Source organism: Antennarius striatus, chromosome 13, assembly GCF_040054535.1.
Source record: "Antennarius striatus isolate MH-2024 chromosome 13, ASM4005453v1, whole genome shotgun sequence".
NCBI classification, from domain to species: Eukaryota; Metazoa; Chordata; class Actinopteri; order Lophiiformes; family Antennariidae; genus Antennarius; species Antennarius striatus.
This window is the reverse complement of record NC_090788.1, coordinates 7,602,441-7,618,583: the sequence shown is the minus strand read 5'-3', so window position 1 is coordinate 7,618,583 and position 16,143 is coordinate 7,602,441. Positions and strand designations below refer to the sequence as shown.

The 16,143-nt window shown below is 39.3% G+C and overlaps 1 protein-coding gene across 5 annotated transcripts in view; it reads left to right on the top strand.

Annotated features, from left to right (window-relative positions):
* LOC137606166 (seizure protein 6 homolog) overlaps window positions 1–16,143 on the top strand; it is a 75,730-nt gene that overhangs the window by 55,644 nt on the left and 3,943 nt on the right. For all 5 annotated transcript variants that reach the window (XR_011037829.1, XM_068331284.1, XM_068331283.1 and 2 more), the window contains 7 exons: window positions 4,717–4,902; window positions 5,791–5,959; window positions 6,445–6,611; window positions 6,689–6,883; window positions 7,677–7,815; window positions 14,743–14,939; window positions 15,655–15,849. Coding sequence is in view for 4 of the 5 variants with exons in the window: in XM_068331284.1 (XP_068187385.1) it covers window positions 4,717–4,902; window positions 5,791–5,959; window positions 6,445–6,611; window positions 6,689–6,883; window positions 7,677–7,815; window positions 14,743–14,939; window positions 15,655–15,849 (1,248 nt within the window). In the remaining variant the exon portion in view is untranslated. The remainder of the gene's footprint in view (window positions 1–4,716; window positions 4,903–5,790; window positions 5,960–6,444; window positions 6,612–6,688; window positions 6,884–7,676; window positions 7,816–14,742; window positions 14,940–15,654; window positions 15,850–16,143) is intronic.

The following is a 16,143-nucleotide window of genomic DNA, read 5'->3' as shown; positions in this document are numbered from 1 at the left end:
ACTAATACCTGTCATTTCTGACCTTTTGGCCACTGATGATCTTGACTTCTATGTTAGGCCATAATCAATTACATCTCCCATAGGGGCAGTGTTTTTCAGGAGTTATTGAGCAGCTGTAACTAATAAGCCGAGTTGACAAGAGGTGGCCTGAGGACCTCCGCCGCTGACAGTGATCCAACATTCGTCACAACTTCTCAGTAGAGCATCAATAAGATGCTGCCTGCAGTACAGTTATTTCTTTTTAATAGCCTTTATTGACTAGATGGCCATTAAAATCACATATTCAATCCAATCACATAAATTTCAATATATCATATCATTGCAGAACTATGGTCAAGCTTTCTACAACTGAACATCTTTCCTAGAGTCAACGATATTGATTTTCTGTAAAAGTCAATGCTTTGGTTCACAGCCAGAGATGTGAGACTTGGAAACAGTGACAGTCACACAGCTGGAGTGCTGTAAACCGACGGGCTTCAGCTTTTTATAACCATCAGTGACTAGAGGCATAAAGTCAACAGAATAGTGTTGTCTGCTTGAAAATGCATTTTAGTCTCTAAATGTCAATGTACCGGTAATAATGATGGATAATACTTCCCACACAGGATACTATTAAATGTACATAAAAATTATTTCACTCAATATTTGTGTTTTTCTGACATATTTTTTATTCCCTACTTCTTCACCTTCTCATAGTTAATGTAATTCCACTGTCTTTCTAAAGGAATTAAGTAAACACTTCATTTTGAAATTGAAATGCATTTTTTTGGTTTAAACACAGCTAATGTTGTGGATAGATAGATAGATAGATAGATAGATAGATAGATAGATAGATAGATAGATAGATAGATAGATAGATAGATAGATAGATAGATAGATAGATAGATAGATAGATAGATAGATAGATAGATAGATAGATAGATAGATAGATAGATAGATAGATAGATAGATAGATAGATAGATAGATAGATAGATAGATACTTGTATACTGTATGTGCTACTGGCTTCTTCACCTCTTCTACTTTGTCCAAGTCAGAAGTATTTGTCATTTTTGTTTGAAGGCCAGCATTTGTCTCCTGAAAATTAAACATGTGCATATTAGAATAAGACAAGTCAATAGAAGCAGTGTGAGAAAATGCAAGAGTTGCACCATGTGCTCTTTCAGAAAAGTTTTCTTTCATTAAATGACTACCAAAAGCTGATCTCTGGCAACTTTTGACAGAGGGCTGAGGAAAACTTGACTCATTATTGGATCCAAAATGCAGATTTGTGGTTAAAAATTGTGTTGATACTAAATACTTTTAGATAGGTGTGAAAGGCCAGGAAGCAACATAAACAGGCAGACTTTTTATTCTAAGAAGGCAGAATAAACTGGTTGCTCTTGCATGAATAAGAGAGAGGAAATGGAGATGGAGAGACAGGATGTGTTCCTCTTGAACTTTTGCGTGGAAGAGTGGTGGAATGACAAAAATAAATTGAAAAACATTTATCCAATGTTTGGATGCCTTATGATTATAAACTGAATGTGACAGGCTGTGCATAAAAAAAGCTTTTCTAACTTAAAGTCTAGTTAAGTCTGACAGGCTTTGATCTATTTTTACTTCTTTTTTATAGATTGCAATTTAAAAATATATATAAAGTCATGAATATATTATGTTTGATAGTGACAGTGTAACATTTATGCCAGGAATGTCTCACATTTTGATCCGTGAACCGTTTTTCATCTAAATAGTGCAATTTTGAGTTAAATAAAGGAACACATTGTAGTGACTTATCATTTCCACACCAATTCATTCTTCTCGGAAACCATATTATGTATTATGTATTATGACAGTAGATAATAACTCTGTATTATTGTGTGCTGACTTATTTATACATGGCTGTAATTGTTTGATTTACAACTCCATCATTCAGAAAATTTTCCCTCTTGGTTTGGCATTGCATCTTTTTAGTTGTATGTTCAAGCTATTATAAAGGATACATTTTCAGAGATCCCTGACTACACACTAGTATTGTTGTGGTATACCTGTGTCACTCCAATGCAATCTTTCCTCTGTTCTACAAGGAAACACTAAATACATAAGCTTCCCATTTGTTTGCTGTAGCCTCGCGGTACATCAGCTAATCTTCCTGGCTGTCTGCATTGTGGATCTATTATTTGTAATGGCAAAACAATCAGACTTTATGGCCCAGCACCACATCTAGTGGAATGGAGGGTGCACGTAATTTAATACTTCAGGAATTGGCTCCACAATTTTTGCCTCTGGCTCTCCCACTGCATGCTCAATAGGGATGTAAATGCTGCCATGATAATGGCAATAACTAGGTTCATTGGAGCCAGTGATAAACTATGAATGGAATGGATGACCCAGGGGCAGTATACCTCGCCCCTGTGGCTCACTGATTTACTGCAGAAGAAAGGCCTGTTTCATTATGGGAGAAACCACTGGCTTGTGTAAAAGAAAAACCAGTCGGTAGATTAAAACATAGTAGAGGAGGGCAGTTTCAGAAGCCTTTATGGCCGTTTTACATTTAGGCATAATGTTTTCCTGTGAGTTAGAGTGCAAGGATTGATAGAATAATATTTTAGAATACCCAATTTTGCCTCAAGGCATCGCCAGCAACATCCCTGAACTGTTCTACATCTGCAAATGACTGACTGCATAGAAGCACTTCAAATTCACCCCGCTGCAGAGCATCGGAATTTTTTGCGCTGTTTAAACTCCACTTACTCAATGTCGCTGAGTGCAAACAATACATCATTTCCCTGCCTATTCAGTGTCTCTGGCCTTTGGTTGTTTATCATAGGGCCCGTGTGAAAATTGCTCAATAGTTGTTTACTTTATCAAGACAATACAAACTAGATTTGCGTGGAAAAACAACAACAACAGCACATTGATCCTGACGTCTGTCACATTATTCTATGGCTTATGAAAGCGATTCAAAAACATTCTTGCATGTAAAATATAATCTAAAATAATAAATGTGGAAGTAAATTTCTATTGACATTCTCCCGCCAAAACAGAATTTCAATTATGCAGCTGAAAATAGCTGTAGTCCACTTTCTATTTTTGTAAACACAGAATAACCTGGATCACATTAACATAAGCAGATTAAGGTGTTTACATTTCATCGCCCATACTTGATTATTATCGTAATTGCTTTTGCAAATAGAATCCGCACGGACAGGTGTTCCAGCATGGCTTTTTCCTTGTTGTTCTCTCCTTCCAATTAACTCCTTTTAGGATTTGCATGCACCCCATTAAGCCCAAACATGACTTTAACAGTCTGTGCAAAGTTTCTTTTAAAAAGAGCTTTCTGTTATTTTGCGGGTATACAATCAAAGTGTTTTCTTTTTCTTTTGTAACATGAGCTGGAGTGGGTCCAATTATGTTGTTTGTTTCGTTGTTACATTTTCGAAAAGTTTTAAAGTTTTAGTCTGGTCATTAAAGTGCCTACACTAATGAGGTAGAACAGTGTGGTTATTAGACAGCAGAAGGTTGTTTAATAGCTTTCATTACAGACTTGGTTAGCTCACTCCATTATCCATGTGAACTCTATCCCATCCTACACGATTCATTTAAAAACAGGGACAGACTAACAATGCAAAGCAAGTCCAGGAACATTGATCTTACCCAGCTGGAATCACAACTCTCTGACAAACACTACAGAAGCAATTCAGCATCCAGCTATCACATTACAGGCCCACTATGATGTTCACCTAATCAGCAACAGTTCCATTTGTCAAAGTATTTTCAGTGGCTCTACACCTCATCTCATAGATCCCTATGTTCATTACTGTATTGCTGCAAACATGTCTCTGTACATCTGCATACGGTGTGAACTGTTAAATTACAATTAATTAAGAGAGTGTGCGCTTATATGCACAAGCTTGAAGGTTTTCTTTTATAGAGGGGTTTTAACTGCAAGAGAGGCAGGAAGGCATAAAACAAGATGAAACATGCACCTGATTTATATGCACAAATGATTGAAAAACAATTTGTTCCCCCCGTATATCTAATTGTTTTTTGGTGCTTAGTTGTAGTTTGGAAGAGTGACAACATTGTCAACAATGCAACACAACAGCGTGGGGTTGACACAATGCAGGACACAAAGGAGCCTATTAACATTATTGGCTGTTTGTTTTGGCAAGACTTTTACTTTTCTTCGCAATGAAACACTGAGTTCTTGGCAAATTTAACATTTAACAAAAAAAACACACAAAAAAAACACAAAAAACAAAGCAAAAAAACAAACTCAGATGCCATAAAGGCCATTTAGAACAGTGAAAAGTTGAAGCTCCTTGTGAGCTTTCCAATAAAGAGTTTCATTACCAGGACATGCATAAGCCTAATTAATTACCTTTTCAATAACGAACCAATGATTACAAATTAACTATATTGTGTTATAATTGAGTGGTGGTATAGTATGAATATGTTAGTCTTAATCAATTCAGGACATCTTGGTTGTCACAAAATTCGTAATGGACAATCACACATTTAATTAAGGTTGGGTTAGTAGCATTAGATTAGCAATTTAGTGAATACTCATGCATCTAGTGCTTATCAAAGAATGCATCAGTTTCAGCATGCATGATTTTAGGTCAATTTCATGCCAAAAAATGTGTTTAAAAAATATTACAATAAGTAATTTCACCCTGACGTTTCATTTAACTTGTATCTTGTATCTTTTATTTATCTTTCTTTCTGTTTTCAGCTTTTGTTCTGAGCTGCACCTTCCCCAAAGAGCCTGCAGGAGGAGAAGTTTCCGTAACGCACCTCCATGCTGGTGGAGAAGCCTTCTTTCATTGTTTCACCGGCTACAAGTTGCAAGGTCCAAATATGCTCACGTGCCGCAACGCGACCACACCGTACTGGAGTGGAAAGGAGCCCAAATGTGTGGGTAAGACAAAGATTTCTCAGTCCATAGACTTTGGAGTAGATCAGGGTGGTGACAGTTACCTGAAATGCAATAATAAAAAAATGCAATTACTCCAGATTAAATATCTACAAGGTCATTATAACTTTCAGTTAATTGGAAAGTCACTTCCTAGGTTGAATTTCTTTGTTGTATTCAGTGAGCCTGGCGACTCGGGGGCATTACTCTAAATCAAATTGCATTTGCAATTAACTTTGTCAAAATTTTTCCTCCAAACTAATTTGAAAGAAGCCAATTTTGCAATTAGAATTGCAAGCATAGAAAATGATTTAAGCAAAAAAAAAAAAAAAAATCCAAACAAAAACAACCACTGCATGTATATTGTAAGTCATTTTGTCTTTAGAACATGTGAAGTTTAATTATTTTCACTATGTTCTCCCCCATTTAGTAGAATAGTTCCAATCTGAGGTCAAATGGGTATTTGCGTGTGATTAGCAGGCACAGTAAGCTATACTTTTGAGACTGGGTAAAACAAGGCCAGTGGACCTCTGTCGTAATTAGAACGAGCCACGCGACTGTCCTTCTCCTTCTGGTGAAGGCTCGTCTCCCAGTTCCAGCCTTTCTCTGTGCTGCCTGCAGCTGCTCTGAACTGATAGTGTTAGCGCCACTGTTTTACTGTTCTCTATACAAGTCCATCACACACTGTCACACGCTCTCGGACCCAGGTGAGTCGCCTCCCGTAGTCCGGCCAAAAGTCCGCTGGATACTGATTTAATTTATAGTCAGACAGAGACTTTTCACAGCACGCCTCTTCTTGTTATAGTTAGTGTCTTTTCTACTCTCATGTAGTCTTCCCCTGCAACTATTTGTCTTCTTCTTGTCTCTTGTCTAACTGTCTTTGCTTTCACACAGCATCCTGTGGGGGGATGATAAAAAATGCCACCTATGGTCGGATTGTCTCCCCCGGTTTTCCTGGCAACTACAGCAACAATTTGACGTGCCACTGGGTCCTGGAGGCCCCCGAAGGCCACAAACTCCATATTCACTTCGAGAAAGTGGCTCTGGCAGAGGACGATGACAGGTGGTGCATGCATGCTGATAAAATGAAAGCATATGAGTGAGAGTGAACGGTAAATATGTGAGCATTTTTGTGTGAAGGCTGAGAGCTTTAAACTCATTTAGTGAATAACACTGTGTCTGTGAGCGGACCATTTAAAATCCTCAAAGGCTATAAATAACCAAAATCTTTAGGGAGTGCCAGATGAATTTGAAAGGACCTTTTATCCTTATAATCCTTTATCAGGGTTCCATCGAGCGAATGAATTGAAGGGCCTACAGAGGGTAGGAATCAGCAGTTGCATATGGCTATTGTCACACATGATCGTTCACCTCATTACCGAGTGGTGGGAAGTGTTATCACAAAATTATTACAGCAAAAACCGGAACAGTGTGAACATCACAAAAAGCTGGTAACATCTTCTTTTATGCTTCTCGTGTGTTTCAAGGCTCCCTTTCATCTATTTTGATCTATTATTACCTCTCAATGTGTGTGTGCATGATTTTCAGGCTGCTAATCAAGGATGGCAACAACATAGACTCTCCACCTGTGTATGACTCCTATGAGGTGGAATATTTGCCTAATGAGGGCGTGGTCAGCACCGGGCGTCACTTGTTTGTAGAGTTCACCACAGACGGGACGCTGACTTCCACTGGTGCAGCCATCAGATATGAAGGCAGGTTGATGTTGCGTTTTCTAATAGCATACTGTGATTGGTGATCTCTTTGATGAAATAGTTTTTTGTGCACACAGCTTTTGCGAAAGGCATGTGTTACGAACCCTTTGTGAAGTACGGCAACTTCAGTGGCAGCGACTCCACCTATGGTCTGGGGGCTGTTGTTGAATTTTCATGTGACCCCGGCTACACGCTGGAGCAAGGCTCCGTGGTGATTGAATGTGTGGATGTACAAAACCCACAGTGGAATGAGACCGAGCCAGCTTGCAGGGGTGAGTCAACAGATTTCATTCGCTTGAGTAATTGGGTGACATTCAATTTTTTACTTATTTATTTTTTAAAAAGTACTTCCAATGGAGCACAACTTAGAAGATGTGACTGACTTAACGAACCGAAATACTCATTGTCTGCTTGATCACTGAAGGAATTTGTGAAATCTTTTTAGTCAAAAATTAAAGACCACTGGCAGTTAAGTATATCTCCCTAAGCTGCTTTCCTCTGATCCACGATAAATTCTTAAACTTCAAACAATGACTTACTTCAACATAGGCTGTGTGCTTGCAGGGCAAATTATAGAAGGCTTAAGATTTAAAGTCATACATTAATTTGCCTGAAATGAAAACTGCCATGTTAAATACTGCAGCTATTCTCCAGCCTTTTCTTCTTCTCTCTCTCACTCTTTCCACACTTCATGCTGACCTCAGACCTGGTCTTTGATGCCTGTGTGGTCATTCCGCCACACAGTGAAATTGAAAATGTCTCAGTAAAGCTTGGTATGATGGAATTTAATTTCTGCTCCTGTGAGTCACGGTCACCAAGTGGTTTGGCGGTAGTATGCAGTTTTACAAGGTTCACCAGGGGCCTGCAAACTCGATTTCATCTGTCTGTTTTTTTTCCACCAAATCACATAACGTATTAGCAATAAGACGCATAACCCAAAGTGTCTTACATGTTACCTGAAAATACAAATTGCGCTTTTTAAAAAACTTTTGTGTTAAATTGATTGTGAGTGAGAATATACAGTATTTAAATGCATGTTTGTTTCTCTGTTTCGTTCCACTGCAGCCGTGTGCAGTGGGGAGATCACGGACTCCGCTGGCGTGGTGTTGTCTCCTAATTGGCCTGAGGCCTACGACAAAGGGCAGGACTGCATCTGGGGCATTCACGTGGAAGAGGACAAGAGGATCATGCTCGATATCCAAGTGTAAGAATCGGCCATCAGGTCTGAGGCTGAAAAAAATCATAGAGAGAAATCAGATCGACCTTGACATTGTAAACAATTCATCTCCAGACACCAAACATAGTTTTTTTTTCTTATCAATTCTCTCGCTCTCGTGAGCTCACCATGGCACACACAGGGAAGTGTTACTGTGGCTGCAGTCGCTAATTAGATTTTTTTTTTCTCATCTACAACATTAAGAATTCTGTGTTGCTTCCAGCTCGCTCTCTGACCAGATTAGCCAGTAAGCCTCGCTGCTTCCACTTCCCTGGTGTGTGTCTCAGAGTTGGCTTTGAAATGAATATGCTCTGGCAGTGCACCACTATGAGCCACTTATCCAGCCTTCCCAACTGTAATTCAACACACATGCACACCGATGTCATCATCACACACACACACACACACACACACACACACACACACACACACACACACACACACACACACACACACACACACACACACACACACACTAAACTCTTTCAGTTCCATGCATTACTCTTAACGTGCATGTCAACACCTGCACACACTCTACACTATGCTCAGAGACAGAGCTCGTAAATGAAGTGTAATTGATCACATCGCTCCGTTTTCTTCATGTTACACTTAGTCATTTCTCTTAGAAACACAACAGCCGGAGTACGTGCATCTGAATCTTTGTCTGCTTATCTTCTACGGATTCACCTGTTTGCCTCATTTGAGTGAATCTTACAATATTCCATGAACATGAATTCCAGTAGAAAGCTGAGAAAGTAGCAGCATAATTGATTTGCGTTAGCGCCTGAAGCACTTGCACACAAGAGGGTGCAGTGATGTTCAAATTAAACCAGTGGGAATACTGCCTGCAGTTGGAGAAAAATATAGTTACTGACAAATCTCAAACAGAGGCTACTGGCTATTGGGCACAGTGGTCATTTATATATACAGGCGTTGGCACCCTTCAGTTCATGCATTTTTATGTTCTTTTACATGCTCACTACAAAGAGCCACGTTCCCTGTTCTGGAACTTTAGTGGGAGCCATGTCCATAGATTCACACTGACACAAATATGTCTTTAACTTTTGTTAGAATTATTCACAATTACAGTATATTTAGAGCTGACTGCTTGTGATCCAGTCCCCCAAGACCCCAATGTCAGCACCAGGTGTAATGATACCAGGCTGAGGGGTGGGGGTGTGGGGGGCAGATGTTTCTATGAATTACTTAAAGTTGAAGCAGAACTCGATCCAGAAGAATCAATTTAAAGCTCCTGGAATAGTTTTTGAAAGAATCTTTTGTCATTAGATGGATTCTCTCAGCATTCATATAGCTCAATTTAACTATTCACTGTATTTTCTCTAATGAGGCTGGGTTGTCTCTGTCTGAAAAATCAAATTTAAAGAGATGTTGTGCTCTCCTGTGGCCTCGAAGGACTGACAGAGCTGCCTCCATATCACATTGTTGACATTTTTGTTGTTCATTTATACATTTTCTGGCTGCGTTAATTACTCCTGCTCAAGATATCGTCCGTCTCCTGAGACCTCCTCGCATCATCTCTTCGGGTTTCTAAATGAGGCTGTTGGCACAAAATTAAGTTCTCCACCTCACAGCATCAGTTAATAGGCGGTCTTTCTGTGTGACCCATGACATATTTGTGCATATGCTGCTAAAAAAAATTGTGGTCACAATTTTGTCATGGCATGATCTAGTTATTTTGGTTTCCTTGTTCCTTTGTAAAAATTAAAAGCAGCATTGACCAAGAATTTTTTTAAAAATCTAGTTTTTGCATTTTGGTAATTTTTTCATTGCAGTTATTGTAGGTCTTGTGAGTGAAACACCACATGTTACATGTAAATCCAGAAGACAGAACAGCTCTGGCCTTCTCCAACTCCACTGTTCCCAAAACTTGATCCACCCCTACAAACAGACAAAGACATTACAACAGAATCCCCTCCAACCCTCTCTGGCGGAGAAAAAAATAACAATAACAAAAAATATTAGCTGTAAAAAATGATATTTATATGCAAATCAACCAAATAAATTAATCATATCCTATTTGATCCAGATTTTAATAACAAAATGTATGCATTGAGCCCCTGTGTTCATTTGATTCTGAATTACATGATTACCTAAAATTAAGCTGCTGAAATGATCTCCAGGAATCCCTTCACAGTCAACAGAACATTCATCTAAGTGTTTCTGCGGAGCTCAATTTTGTTTTCCGCTGCAGAATCTTTGCACTTAATGCCTTTAAACCTTATATCTCAGGCTTACACCACTGAGAAGAGCCATAACTCACACATGATCTACAGATCAAAAAGCGAATAACAGCATTAGAGGATACCAATAATATATACAGTCTGAATAGCGCACTGGAGTTTATATCGCACTACGTCTCACTCACTAAGGGCTGATGTTTGAGGTCGACCATAATGCCCTCACATTTTTTACCCAATGAAGAGGTGGACGTTTGAGTAAAACTAATGTTCATTCAGAAATATGTGTAGAATAAATTCCACCAGCATTAAGAATGTTTTAACCAACATGACCCCAGTCCCGTAAGTCAATGGTGCTGTGGCCAGTTCTGAATTCTCGAAACGAGTGGTCTTGATGGTAGTAAAAACACACATCTCATCTGATCCCTCCAAACCCCATCATTACCCTCATGTCTGGCCTGTTCACTCTGAGAGTGGCATTCTGAAAGGCTCGGTCAACATATAATTAGAGTGAAAGTGTGTTTGTGTGCACGTGTTTTGCATGTCATGGTGACAAAAGGCTTTGTTGATGAGAGCTGTCTCATTATAAGGTGGGCACACACTTACTCACATTAATGACAATGTTTTCTGTATTATCATTCATCGCTGTGCCTGTGCTGGCAATTACAGAAAGCAGTGTGCATAATGAGGACTGATTAATTAATTTAGGCCAAACAGGAGGGTTGGCTCTTTGCTAATTATCATAGAGCATGGTTTGAGCAAGTGCAGGAAAGAAGAGGTAACAGCTGATATCTGCACCTGTGGAATAGAACAAGATAGATGGTTAACATGTAGATGTTAGGGGAAAAAAGTCCTTTATTTGTCAACACTCTGAGAAAATCTGTTTTACAGTAGTAATTATGTCAGCATCAATTTACTCTCAGGAAACACTGGACTTACTTTGATAATGAAGCCCTCTAGTGGTCATTTTGAGAACTATACATAATCTGCAGGTCCTCTTGTGCTGGGGTTAAGCTGGCGCTTGAGAACTCAATCATGTACTTTTTATTTGAGAGAGAGAGAGAGAGAGAGAAAAAAAAAGTTCACATTCAAAAGGTCAGCTATTCTGTTAAAAATTCTCTGGGCTCCTTAAACTTTCCTTGACAGGTCACTGAAGGTGACAAAATGCCTAGAGGGTTTTAAAAGAACGTGACTGCCATCCCTTCATCTGCAGGATGAAGCCGGTGCCATCGGTATGCAGAGGAGCTTTCAGAAATTCTCTGAGCCTCTTTTTCAAACAGACCTAAGCCACATTGGTAGAGGAGATAATATATAATCAAATAAGTCAGTTCGAAATAAGCATTGAGCTTTTTGAAACCATTTTGGCTGTTCATTTATATTCTTTACCATGTTACTTTAAAGCCAATCTCATTTCTGGCTTTAGGTTTGTGGTTCATTTCATCTTAATTTTTGAGGTTCTGTTCAATTACAGACTGGATTAGACAGAATAGTTCAGCTAGTGAATATTTTAGGTTGATTGTTGACTTTTGCCTACAGTATATTTATTGTGATTGTCTGCAATTTTTTCTCACTCTTCTAACGTCATACATCATACTGAGTGACAAATCTAAAGTCTTAGCAAATAGAGTTTTCTCATTGGGTACAACAATAAAATAAAATTTTGCATCAGTAAAAATTATAACCCTTCGGATGACTTGATAAACAGTCATTTTATGTCAAAAATAGAGTAAAATAACGAAGGGAAGGGAAGCAATGAAGACAGAATGAGGGCATTTCAAGGAGATCGGTCATAGTTTGTGTCAGGTCAGGGAGTGACAGCTTTCCTGACAGGAGGAGAAGCCATTAAATGAGTCTGGAGGGATGACATTTGGGTGAACTGATTGCCAGGTTACTGCAGAGCAGGCAGCTGAGCGACCTGCAGTGAGGCTAGACCGTTGACACGGCAGGTTCAGTGTTCTATCTTGTCTCCAGGATTTCGAGAACACCTTAGCCTCTGCATGCAAAGAATGAAGAGATAACAATTCAAAAAAGCATGGTCAAAAGCAGCATTCCTCATGAGTTACGGTGACAGGGGAGACTATTAGGAAGAGACATACAGCGACAGTCTGAAATTGCTGATGCTGTTGACGATAAATCAAAATGATTGTTGTTGGTGGTGAAATCCCATCAACTAATTTTCTTTCCGGAAAAGAAGCTCCATCTTATAAAGCTGATTTTGAAGAGTATATTAGTTAAATGTCTCACGTCGAAAACAGCAAGCAGCATTTATTGTTGATGTTGCAGGCATATTTTTCACACAATGTAAAAGAACCAAAGACCTCAGCAGAAATTGTAGAGACATTTGAATTCTCTCCACGATGAAGATGAAACAAAGGGAAGCAAATGCTCAATCTTAAACTACTCTGACTTTTTAAAGATAAGCAGGTATTCCTATCAAGTGCAAAAACAATTTTGAAATATACAGTTATCATGAAAGAATAGAGGTGAAAAAACATGCTGTTAAATATTGTCATCATACCAGATTAGAGAAATAAAATAAAGATCATAGGTATTGCCATTGATAGGAAAACCAATGTCAAATGCACTACAGTAAAGGCAGTGAAAAGTGAAGTCCCTCATCTCTGTGGTGGCTAATCCTGTGTAAAAAGTACGCAAAGGGGCAAAAGTAATTCAATGTAATGTGGACATTGGAGATAATCACATGGCAAGATGGCTGAGTGACAGACAATCCTTCCTGTGAATGCAGAAACACCTTGGAGAGGAGATAAAGTGAAATGCTGTACACTGATTGGTGCAAAGACTTGTCATGGTTTATTCAATTGGTTTCCTTTGTTCATGTTCACTTTTTATTAGAGTTCTCACTGTGATTTGTCATGGAAAAATGGCATTGCAATTCGCGTCAATTCTGTACAAAGTCGCCGATCATTACAGGACATTGAGACACAAATTGTCCCCAGAGCTGTCCAGCTGTTTCACACAAACTAATGCAGCTTGAATCTGTTATTTGTCACCATTAACAGGACCTGGAATTCAGGTGTGTTCAAATGTCACCAATGGCATTTTATACAAGACGACAGAGGAATCCAATCATTTGTGTTGTTTTCTTAAATTGTACCCTCGAAGGTGGTGGTGAAGCGGTCCACACCCTGTAGGCTGAATGTAAAAATGAGTGAATGCTGACAGTCAGTTTAAACAGGGAGGACTCCAATCTGGATGAATAAAGCTCAAGAGTGTACATTTCACTGATTTTAACCACTGCTTGTTTACTACTCTGAAGTGATGAGGCAATTCTATGGCGGAGGTTGTACCTAAGAGGTAGAAGAGAGGTAAGACTCAGGTCACTTGCTTCCTCACATCAAGAAGCAGCTCTGTCAGTCACAGATAATCACGACTCCTAAATGTGTGGATTGTGTATTTAGATGGTTTTGTTGAGTTTCCTCAGGGCAATAAAGGTGAAATGGTGACTGTCTCCATGTGTATTCCCTGTGATGAACGTGCATCTAATCCAGGGATTACCTGCCTCTCCCGCAGCGTCAACCGGGATTGCCTCCAGCTCTAAACGACCCAGATGGGGAGGATACGGGAAAAAAGTCATGTTAACAAGTCACAGTACTACAATTTGTCTGCAGAATGATTGCAAACCATTGAGCATGACAGATGATTTGAAAGATGTTGGGATTATTGCATTAACTAATAAACCGAAGGTTAAACAAACCCTTTTAAGTTTACTGCAGTTAAGATATGTACATTTTAATGTACTCCCTTCTACCCAGGCAACCAAATACAGGTTTAAGGCCTAGGATGAATGAACTGATGAAGCAGCTAACCTGGACTAGCCTGGATAAGATCACAGAGACATACGTACATTTCTCATGGGCACAGGAATTTAGTTTTAGGCTTTATTATTATCATCCGTTTCCTGAAAGCTGGCCTGCATGAGACACAGTGTTAGGTTCTTATTGACATTAACTTCTGTTCAGCAGAGTTTGTGAACATCACCTGAAAAATAATGATCCAGCCAATCTGTACTGCTATTTGGACACACTTTTGCTTAAGGCGCATACTGTAAAAAAAAATAAAAAATTAAAAAAACGCAGCCGGTTTCCCCTGACATTTTGCCTGAATAAATGTCAAGCTTTACGATGGTCTATAAAGGGGGCAAGGACGTAAGAATCTACAAACGGAAAAGGTTAATACATTCTCAAGGTAATCACTGACAGCAAGAGAGTGCTCTGTGCAGTGTATCAGCTGCCTCATATTTAATTGTGTATCAAAGGGTTCTGGGCAACATTTAGATGTTTAGATTCTTTCATAGAAAATTATTAATCAGTGGCCTTTGGATCTTTTTATTCATCAGTTTTCTGAATTACTGCTTGCTGTGTATTTCGCCTTTTTTGCGATGATACTGTACATTGCTGTGAAGGATGTCTTTATATTATGCTTATGAATTTCCAAATATAGACCCTAGCAGTGTGTGTGGTTGGGGGGGGGGGGTCATGCATTATTTAGTGTTTATTTCAGATCAGTTCCATCCAATATAAACAAAATCAATATTCCTCAAGCTTTGCTGAGTTGTTATAATCAAATTATTTCATCAAGCAGATGGAAAATTGCACAAACAGCACACGACCACAAATGTGGGATATTTTCTATTGTGCACCATGTAATCGCTGACAATGTCAGGAAGACATGTAAATATGTTTTTTGTGTATTTTAGTCTCCATGTTGGCAAAAATGATCTGCTGACCTTCTACGATGGTGATGATCTGACAGCGAACATCCTGGGGCAATACAGCGGCACACGAACGCACTTCAAGCTCTACACCTCCATGGCTGATGTTACCATTCAGTTTCAGTCAGATCCTGCCACAAATATCTATGGCTACAACAACGGCTTTGTGGTCCACTTCTTTGGTAAGGCCTCATGTGGTTAAATTAGCAATGCATGTTATTCTCAGGTTAAATTCTAAAGTTTTAATGCTGAAATTCTCAAGGCAAGACAGTCAAGAAAGATGGTAACAAGCACAGAATATAAAATGGAGCTCTTACTGGAACCCAGCAGGTTACCAATTAGGGAAAAAATGTCTATTTATTCCTCTGTCTCTTTCCCTCTTTCTCTAGCTGTGCCTCTGTCTGTCTTCTGGCTTATCTCAGGTGCACAGGATTTGATAACAAACACAGACACACAATAATGGGGTGCACTTCACAGGCTACGCATCAGTTGATTTTACCCAGTGCTTTGTGTTCTTGCCCATGCACGTTGCAGTTTGGGAACCATATATTGACTGTTGCCAAACCACATGCTGCTCTCCTTCCAGTAAACATCACAAGCCTCTATTTACATTCTTCCTCCAGACTGCTGCTGCTTAGGGATCACAGAATAGACACTTTTATACTTGTGTTTATTCCCTACAAAGGAAGATGCTGCATTTTAATGTTGGATAATAGTGTCATGTAATAATGATTAACTTGAACAGCCTTGTCATCTGTCCCTTTAGAAACTTGATCCCATAAAGAATGAAAATTCCTTATACAGGCAGATGTAGAATCTATCCCCTACTTCAACTTTCCTCACAAATACATTAGAACTTTCTCATTTCCTGCTCTGTCTTCTATCATCTGCCACCAGAGGTGCCAAGAAATGACACCTGTTCTGAGCTGCCTGAGATCTCCAATGGCTGGAAGAGTACGTCTCACCCCGACCTCATCCACGGCACCGTCATCACCTACCAGTGCTACCCTGGCTTTGAGCTGGTGGGCTCAGAGATCGTCATGTGTCAGTGGGATCTCACTTGGAGCGGTGATATACCAAGATGCGAGGAAGGTACGATGAAATGTTTTGGGGTTTTTTCTTATATGGCCAAGTGGAACGATGATGACCTCACTTGATAAATACTCATGCTTCAGTTTGGATCTTTTTCAGTTTACTCTGCCAATGTAATGAATCCACTAGATGGACGGAACAGCATCAAAGTAATATTTACTCACAACATGCGTCGTTAAAGACAAAATTTCTGCTGCATCAAAGCCTTTTAGACCTTTTCACTGGTTGAATTGATTTTACCACTGACCACGATTACATGCAGAGGATGAAATGAAGTGTATTTAAAGGCCTGGG